This window comes from Amphibalanus amphitrite, unplaced genomic scaffold (assembly GCF_019059575.1).
Source record: "Amphibalanus amphitrite isolate SeventyFive unplaced genomic scaffold, NRLGWU_Aamphi_draft 001094F_arrow, whole genome shotgun sequence".
In the NCBI taxonomy this organism is placed as follows: domain Eukaryota; kingdom Metazoa; phylum Arthropoda; class Thecostraca; order Balanomorpha; family Balanidae; genus Amphibalanus; species Amphibalanus amphitrite.
In genome coordinates, this window is record NW_024882588.1 from 120,193 (window position 1) to 129,033 (window position 8,841).

Sequence of the window (8,841 nt, forward strand, 5' to 3'; positions counted from 1 at the left end):
TTAAACACTTTTAACACTTCATGTTCTCCTGTATTTTTCAGTAAAAATCTTTTTTCATTTCTCGAGCAGCTCACGCTCGAGCCTCATTGATATAAAATCCTCCCAAACATCTTCCCCTCACTTTGGATTGTTCCCAATCCAACAATTACACCAGCAGGCCGCTGACATCCAGTCGGACCATCTTTGTGACTGGTCTTGTGACGATCTTGTCTCGCATCCTCACAGACGCCACTCTGACGTGACCATCGTCACCTCTCATCACTTGGTCTATGCGTCCCATCGGCCACTTTCCTCGTGGAGAAGACGGGTCGACCACCAACACCACGTCACCAGGTGCTATGTCAGGTTTCGGATCAAGCCACTTCTGTCTCCGCTGTAGCGACGGTAGATATTCTCTGAGCCATCGCCTCCAGTACTCTGTTGACAGCTGTTGTATACGTTTCCAGCGCTGCCTCACCCCCGCCTCATTGGAATCTGATGATACTGTCATCTCGATTGCTGTGTGACCCACGAGGAAGTTGGCTGGCGTGAGCGGCTGGTCATCAGTTGGGTCGTTGGATAACACCGTCAGTGGCCTTGTGTTCATCAGCGCCTCTACTTTACAGAACGCTGTCTGCAGCTCTTCATCAGAGAGGTCAGCATGCTCGAGAGTCTTCATCAACGCTCTCTTCGCGATCTTTACCATTGCTTCACACGCTCCATTGAAGTGTGGAGCACCAGGAGGAATGAACGTCCACTTCGTGCGTGACTTCAGAAGTTCACGCTGGATCTGACTGTTGTCCAATCCGTGAAAGGACTGCTGCAGTTCCTTTGAAGCCCGTGTGAAGTTTCTTCCGTTGTCAGATATGATCTCTGAGGGCTCGCCTTTTCTGGAAATGAATCTCATCAGAGCCCGAATGAAACTGGATGTATCTAGCCCGTACGTCATCTCCAGATGAACGGCTCTGACCTGGAGGCAGGTGAAGATACATAGGTACCGTTTTTGCCTGACTTTTCCACGACCTTGTTTTGTCAGGAATGGTCCTGCAAAGTCAACTGCCGTCTTGTCAAAGGCGCGGAAGCGCGTTCTCACTTGGTTGCTTTGCTTGGGCGCCATCACTTGTGTCTCGGCTGACTTTCGGAGCTTCTGACACTTTACGCACTGGTGAATGCATTTCTTGATCATCTCCCGCGCAGCAGGCACCCAGAAGCGCGTTCGTAAGCTGGCCAAGGTGTGCTCTACACCTAAGCCATGTTCAGTGTCCTCGTGCAGCTGACGAATTATCAGTCTGCTGATTGGGTGTCCCTTTGGAAGCAGAACAGGATGCTTGGCGCTGTAGCTCAAGTCGGAGCGCTGTAGCCTGCCTCCAACTCTGAGTATGCCGTCCTCGTCCATGAATGGACACAGCTTCTTCACTGAGCTTTGACGACATCTTTTGACACCGGATCCTTCACTTGTCTTCAGCTGCTTCATTTCTTCAGAAAATGACTCTTCCTGAGCTCGTTTAATCCAGAACTGTTCCGCTTCATCGACTTCAGTTGGACCTAGCCCCTCTGGTTCAGTACATCTGGCTGGGCGTTTTCTCAGTTTTTCTTTCAGTGCTTTGATGAATCGCATCACCCAGGCTGTGATTCGAATGAACCTAGTCCAGCTAGAGAATTTTTCCGGGAGGAGTCGTAATTCCGCGCTTGAGGCTGGAGCTCTTATGGCGAACGTGTTTCTTTGCTCTCGTCTGGCCAGTTCGGTTCTGTCAAAATCTTCATCACTGAAGTGTCTTTTTGTCGGCCATGTACGGTCTTCATCCACCAGGAACTCCGGCCCATGCCACCACAGCCTGTGACCTCGGAGCGCCTCGAGACTCAGTCCTCTTGTCGGCGCGTCGGCTGGGTTTTCCTTGCCTGGTACGTGCTGCCATTGCTCCGGCACCGTACACTCACGGATTTCTGACACTCGGTGAGCCACAAATGCTTGAAACCTAGAAACTTCGTTTCTGATCCAGCAGAGGACATCCATTGAGTCTGACCAGAAATGGACCTCACATAGCTCCTTCCCAAGAGCGCTGCACACTTTCTTGACTAGACGCAGTCCCAAGAGCGCCCCCATGAGCTCCAGCCTGGCGATCGTCTTCTTCTTTGCTTTCGGTGCCACTCTGGCACGTGCCAGGACGAGATTGGAGCACCTCTCACCCATGCTTTCGGATACGACATATACAGCAGCGGCATATGCCTGCTCAGAGGCATCACTGAAGACATGGAGCTCTTGGTCAGGTTCACCCTTGAAGCGGTGAACACATCTTGGCACAGCTATGGTCTCCAGTTCTGCGAGTTCGGAGAACCACGCGTTCCACTGTTTCTGCTGATCCTCAGGTAGGACGTCGTCCCAGTTGATCGTGCAGTCCCAGGTTTGCTGAAATAACATCTTGGCACGGAGTGTGAATGGTGCGAATAGGCACAACGGGTCGAAGATGGCAGCCATCTCCTTCAGGACAGCTCTCTTGGTCCATCTTCCTGTCACCGGCGGTCGCTTGGACACATCCAGTGATAGAAGGTCGTCTTCTGTCGACCACACCACGCCGAGAGCTTTGGTTGATTCTGATCCTTTGTCTTCAATGAAGTGTTTTGAGGTGACGGCTCTGTCTTCTTCTGGTACTGTTTCCATCACTTCTTGACTGTTTGATTTCCACTTCGTCATCTTCATGCCAGCATCTTCCAGCAGCTCACTAACTTGCCTCCTTGCTCCGATGGCGGATTCCGCATCCTTAAATGATGCGATCTCGTCGTCCATGTAAACGTGCTTGCTGATTACTTCAGACGCAACAGGGTACTTCTCTGCGTTGAGTCGCGCATGCTCCTTCAGAACAAACTGCGCGACGAATGGTGCTGCAGCGTTCCCGAAGATCCATCTCTTGGCTTCAAAAACTGTTGGTTCTTCATCTTGCTTCATGTTGCGCCATAGAACGCGGTGGAACTTCTGATCTTTTGGCGCCAGCTCGACTTGAAGGAACATCTCCTTTACATCTCCGACTAAGGCGATAGGATGTTGTCTGAATCCGACTAGCGTTTCGATCAGGTCGCTGTAAAGCGATGGTCCCGGAAGGAGCTGTGAGTTGAGACTGATTCCCTCACTTTTGGCCGCTGCGTCGTACACGATTCGGATCTTGGATGACGCCTTGTCCTCTCGAATGACGGGAAAGTGTGGAAGGAACCACTCATCCTCTCCACTGTTTGATCTCTGCGCCGTGGGAGTTTTGGTCATATAACCTTTCTTCACGTACTCTTCAAGAATGTCGTTATACTTTGCAGCAAGATGAGCTCCCCGACGATGAAGAGAATTCTCCAGCTTCACTAGGCGAATCAGCGCAGATTCGTAGTTGCTTTTCAGCTGCGGTTCGTTTTCTCGCCATGGTACTGCAACTTGATATCTACTTCCTTGTTTCTTCAATGAACTTGCAGCTTTCTTCATAGCCACTTTTTCTTCAGCTGACAGAAGATTGGTCTCGGTGGTCTTGACGTCCAGCATCTCCAGATCTGTCATCGCTCTCATTGCTTGAATTTCTTCGTTTAGTGACTTATCTGTCAGGCAAGTTCTCAAGGTTCTTGCGACGTTTGCCATGCTCTTCAGCTTTTGTAGGTTAGAAGGATCTTCATTGTCTTGAACGCAGCCGAATGCTGTCCATCCAAGTGGCGTTAGGACAGCGACTGGGCTCGAACTCTCGCCGGAGACAGTCTTCAGAGGCACAAAGATGGGCATTGTCTCAGGGCTAAGACCGATCAGTAGGTCCACTTCCCTTCCAGCCATCTTTGGAAAGGGGATGTCTACCATGTGTGGCCAACGCTGCTTCACATCCTGCCAGCTCGTACATACGGAGGCTCCTTCCAGACTGGGAATGACGTGAACATCTAAGGACGTTTCAAACCTACTCTGGGTAGAGGCTATCCGGACAGCTCCTGACTTCATTTTCACATCCGTCTTGCCATTGACCGTCCCAAGCTCAAATTTGACTTCTTCTCCTTGTAGTCCGAGTTCGTCTGCAGCAGCTTTACTTATGTAACTGGCGTCAGAGCAGGGATCTAAAAGTGCGTTCAGCTTCAGAAATCGATCCTGACAGTGCACTAATACCGGGGCCGTCTGAAACGCGACTTTTCCACTTCGCTTCTCTTGTCTCTGGGCAGCGGTATTAAAACTTGCACCGGGAGCCGCGGACACCTGTGCACTGCTTGTTGGAGCACTATCTTCTTTAGCACAAGCGCGGCCCTCGACCGTTCTCGGAATGAATTCCTTGGCCTGGCTGCTGAGTGTCGGAGTCCTGTAAGACGGTCGGGCTACTTCAGGTGAGTTTCGAGAGTTTCCACCTCCACTGGCATGCAGGAGGCTGTGATGAGTGCCACCACAGCCCTCAACAGCACAGCCGGGAAACTTGCGGCAGTTAGTTCCCCTGTGCTTGCCACGCAGACACCTGAAGCACAATCCTTCGGCTTTGCAGAATGCATATCTTCTAGCGACTTCCCAGCTCTGCAGCTCAGCGCAATCTTCAGTCGCGTGTTCTGCGTGACACACTGCACATTTCAGCCGACTGAAGGCATGCCGGCTGGCCTGCCTTGTGGCAGCGTACGTCTTCTTTGTTCCGTGGCTACGCATTCTCGGTCTTGGCTCATCCTGCTCGCTACTGGCTGCTGTTGCTTCCTTGGCTCTTTTTTCCAGCATGACTTCTTCAGCTAGCCATTTTGAAAATGTTTCGAAGCTGTCTTGTTGACTCGTCGTGCTTAGCCACCTTTGATAGTTCTTGATGTAGGAGTGGTGAACTTTTTCAGACACAAGCATATAAAATGCTGATACTTCCGAAAGATCTCCGTCTGATCCATTTTCCTTCAGACTGGTGACGAGACTTGTCACCTTATCTGAGTACTCTTCAAGCTTCTTTGTATCGTTTTCACCTATCTTGGGGAAGCTGCGAATGCTGGCTATCTCTGCTCGCACTCGCCTGGCATGACCACCATACTTTCTTTCCAACTCTTCTCTAGCTTTCTCATAACCAGCTTTCGACAACCCATATCGTTCTACCATTTGTAGGGGCTCGCCGGTCAAACTGTTCTTGAGGTAGACCATCTTGAGCTCAGCCGACGCGTTCGAGTTGCCGACGAAAGCATCGAATACCGCCCTCCAGTCACTGTAACCCTTTCTGCCATCGAATATGGGCAGTTCTGGCGGCTTTATACCCTTGATGGACGAATCCGTCGCATCTTGGGATCGGTTCGTGTTTTCCTTGTCCTTTGCTTCATTTTCTTTTTGCGTGCTCGGCTGTTCACTCGCTTCACTGCTCGCACTTGTTTCCTCACAATACAGGTTTCCTGACAGTTTCTTGCGGATATACTTGTTTGCCATGCTGACGGAATCTTGAATGCTAGCTTCTACTCCATGAAACATGTCCCATATTGGTCCTGATTCTACTTCACCGCTGTTCTTCTCTTCCCAGATGGCCTCTACTACATCTAATAGCTCACTCGCCTGCTCTCCTAGCTCACCTGCTATCTTTTGGAGCTCTGAGAGTGAGGATTCTTGGTCGCAAATCAGCGAACTTAACTTGGATTCATTCATTCGAATCTCCTTCAGTATTCTTTGCTTCTTCTTCATTTTACTTTCCACAATCTGGCTCTCCATGATTTCTTCAACGGCTACGCCAGCGCTTGAATTGCCGGCTTTGCGCGATTTTCCCATATCCGGAGTCACATGCACCAGATGTTATTATAGTTTTGCTATCCTCGCGTTGTGTTTTGTAATCTTAAATCTTAAATAGATGTGATACTTAATAAATAAACCAGCTTAAATTGCTAAGTACTTAATAACGGTTTAAACACTTTTAACACTTCATGTTCTCCTGTATTTTTCAGTAAAAATCTTTTTTCATTTCTCGAGCAGCTCACGCTCGAGCCTCATTGATATAAAATCCTCCCAAACAAAACGTAATAAGATAAAAGTCACATAGGAAATACGTCGTCAAATCTGACCTGACCGGTATATAGGGCCTTGACCAGACCAAACTCCTCAGACGAGCTCCTCATCCTGGTAGCTGAGACGTCTCCATGGCAACCGCCAGCCAGTCGCGCCCAACGGCAGAAAGGGACTTCCCCTCTCCCACGCGCAGCGGGGCGAACCGCGTCAGGGGGACTTCCCCGTTCAGGAAAACTGAAGCCGAGTGCCCGTTGTTTTTTAGATATAGTGTGCTGCTGTCCATATCACATTTTTACATGTCCTGAATATTGAAATGATGCTCATTAGAGTAATAAACGTCAGGATAATCCATCCAGGCCAGGACTCAGGCCTCCTGATCTAAGCTTGACCTAGCCCGGCCAAAACTAGCCCTGCCTGACTAATTTTTACCTAACCCAACAACACTTCACCCTGCACCCAACCCAAGACCCTATATTGATATACCCCTGCCCTGCCTAACCCTGAATAACTACCAATGGCAGAAAGCTATCCTGCAGATTACGTCAGACTGATGGGGATGTGTCACGTGACCTACTCACCCCAGCGGATTACCTCCATGTTGGGTGCGCTGATAAACATCGTTATTTAGGTTTAGGGCATGGAACAGAACAGAACCTATGCTTGTTCAACTGTTGGAGCTCAGCATTCGGCCATACCTTCAACCGGGTACCGTGCCGCTGAGAAAGAGACCCTGGAAAATACCCACAGGCCACACAAAGACCACACTGTTTAGCCAGCCCCCCCCCCCTCATCCCCACAGAGATGTGTGACCGTCTGTGTCACCCCTTCCCTGACCCCTCGCTTTGACCTCACCTCGTCTCCTCTGTCCGTACTGCCGTCTTCGCCGTCCGTATTTCTCCGTCTCCACTTTCCGTACTCCCACCTGCTACGCCAGACTTCCAGCAGCCACATGGCCTTGAGCAGCCACTGGCAGTCCCAAGGCCGTCGCTCGACCGTCGGCCGCCTCTGGTTCCGACAATCGCCGATAGGTGGCAGCAGGTCCTGGGCTCAGTCTGCCGTTATGGTTCCGACTAGTGATGTCAATTACGGAAAATCGTGATACCAATACCCATGGGCGCCGCCACCGGGGAGGACGGGGGGGACGCGTCCCCCCACTCTCAGAATGGAAGGGGGACGTCCCCCCCAAACTCATTACGGAGCGAGCGAAGCGAGCTTAGTCTTTCGTAGATAACGGAAATTTCTGAGTATGAGCGGCCGGCACGCTTTTGCGAGGCTTATATCTCAGCAGCCACTTGACCGAATTACATGCCATAATTTTTGGTAGGGTAGCTTTATTCCTTCTAACAAGTGTTGGACTATTCCCGATGCATGTGGGTGACCCCTTATGCACGTGCCACGTGAAAAATGAAGCGGTGTCAGTTTTGTAACAATTGCAATAGGGGAAGCGGGGGTAGCACCGCCATGTGGGAAACACCACCATCCTCTCTATCGGCAAAACTCTGAATTGTAAATGTAAACACCCGCCATTTCGGTGTTCGAACGGAAACGGGACGCCGCGTGAGGTAGGTTTCGCTAAGATTTATTTGATTTTGAGATCGCAATTGCCCATTTTGTGAATTTCAAACCATCGTTGTAATCATTTGGCATGTTTTAGCAGCAAGTAAGTGGTCATTTCAAGTCAAAATGCCTTGATTTTTACGTTAAATTTGAGGGCATGAAGTGTCTCTTCGTTTAGAAAGGAATTACAGAAGAATCGCGTCCCGGCTTGTTTTGCTGTCGGGGCGTTGTCGGTCCATGACTGTGTGTGGGGTAACACCGCCATGCTCGGCGGTGCTACCCCAAGGGGTGGCAAAATGGATAAAGCCGCAATGATGATTCACTCAGCTCGAAGAAGAGCTTTAGTTAGGCCGCAAACGTCGTCTGTTTTTTAACCTCACGTTTGACTTCACTGGATGTTTCGAAATAAACGTGAATTTGTCATGCTTTGTATGCATATTGTCCGCAACAAACAGTCTGATCTGTGACAAACTAACAACCAACTCTTGTGTGTCTTATATGAGTTTGAGTTACTATTTCAGACAGCAGTAACGCTTCCAAGGGTGGCTGTCACCGTAAGGCCGATCTGTGAATAACATCGCCATCAGTGGCGGTGCTACCCGCACATTTTTTGGAGGACGGAAAATGCAGGACTTGTTTTCAATGTCTGTAAAGTAGCGAAATTTTATAATGGAGCGCTGGAAACTATGCCAACATGTAGGAAACCATTCCTACTTTCACATGAATGCAAAAGAGCTTCGTTTTTACTACGCATATCAGCTCGGTGAGCAGAAATGCTTAAGGTGGCGGTGCTCCCCCCGCTTCCCCTATATCGGTAACTACTGGGCCGATTGCGCTGAAAGTTGGCATGTATGGGTAGGTACCCACTAGGCAATGCATATGCATGCGCTACTGTTGGGGTGCTACTGCACGTGCGCACGTGCAGGGGTCGATTCCAGATCTTGAGAACGGCTGAACCGATTGTGCTGAAATTTGATACATGGTTAGGGACCGGTTAGTAGGGTACCGTGCAAAAGTCAGTTGGGACACAGTCTGCACGTGCGCACGTGCAGGGTGCCGCTTCCAGACCAGAGCTCGAGAACGGCTAGGCCGATTGCGCTCAAATTTGGCACATCGTTAGGGACCGGTTAGTAGGGTGCAGTGCACAAGTATGTTGGAGGTATCCCCTTGCAATTTCGCACGTGCAACGCTCACCCTCTCGCTCGCTCCGTTGGTCGCCCCCAAAGGCGTTTTACTGGCTGTTATCCATACTCGAAATTTGCTTAGGCCCTTCTGTCCAATGAGACCATTTCAGAGCCGGAAGGATGAAAGAATTAGTGGGAGACATTGGTCTGGGCAGCCACCCCAGTGAGCCA

At 50.2% G+C, this 8,841-nt stretch overlaps 3 protein-coding genes across 3 annotated transcripts in view; all 3 read right to left on the reverse strand.

Annotated features, from left to right (window-relative positions):
- The window catches only part of LOC122370060, a 33,237-nt gene extending 26,282 nt beyond the window's left edge, over positions 1-6,955 (reverse strand). Inside the window, exon 1 of the mRNA XM_043345322.1 lies at positions 6,782-6,955. The gene's annotated coding sequence lies outside the window, so the exon portion shown is untranslated. The remainder of the gene's footprint in view (positions 1-6,781) is intronic.
- On the reverse strand, positions 15-1,626 carry LOC122370062. The gene has a single exon (XM_043345324.1). It carries the CDS (start codon positions 1,595-1,597, stop codon positions 146-148), a length of 1,452 nt encoding a protein of 483 aa, XP_043201259.1. The 5' UTR covers positions 1,598-1,626; the 3' UTR covers positions 15-145.
- On the reverse strand, positions 1,684-3,514 carry LOC122370064. The gene is made up of 2 exons (XM_043345327.1): positions 2,020-3,514; positions 1,684-1,745 (listed from the first exon to the last, which is right to left on the reverse strand). The coding sequence occupies exons 1-2, from the start codon at positions 3,512-3,514 to the stop codon at positions 1,684-1,686; spliced, it is 1,557 nt and encodes a 518-aa protein (XP_043201262.1).
- Positions 6,956-8,841: the final 1,886 nt, after the last annotated feature.

Excerpts from the sequence above, each read along its gene's own strand:
- LOC122370062 (XM_043345324.1), bottom strand. The coding sequence starts at position 1,597 with ATGCGATTCATCAAAGCACTGAAAGAAAAACTGAGAAAACGCCCAGCC.
- LOC122370064 (XM_043345327.1), bottom strand. The coding sequence starts at position 3,514 with ATGACAGATCTGGAGATGCTGGACGTCAAGACCACCGAGACCAATCTT. Across the intron at positions 1,746-2,019 it reads CGCTCTTGGGAAGGAGCTAT|TGATGAAGATTTTGACAGAA; the intron begins GTGAGGTCCATT and ends AAGACACTTCAG.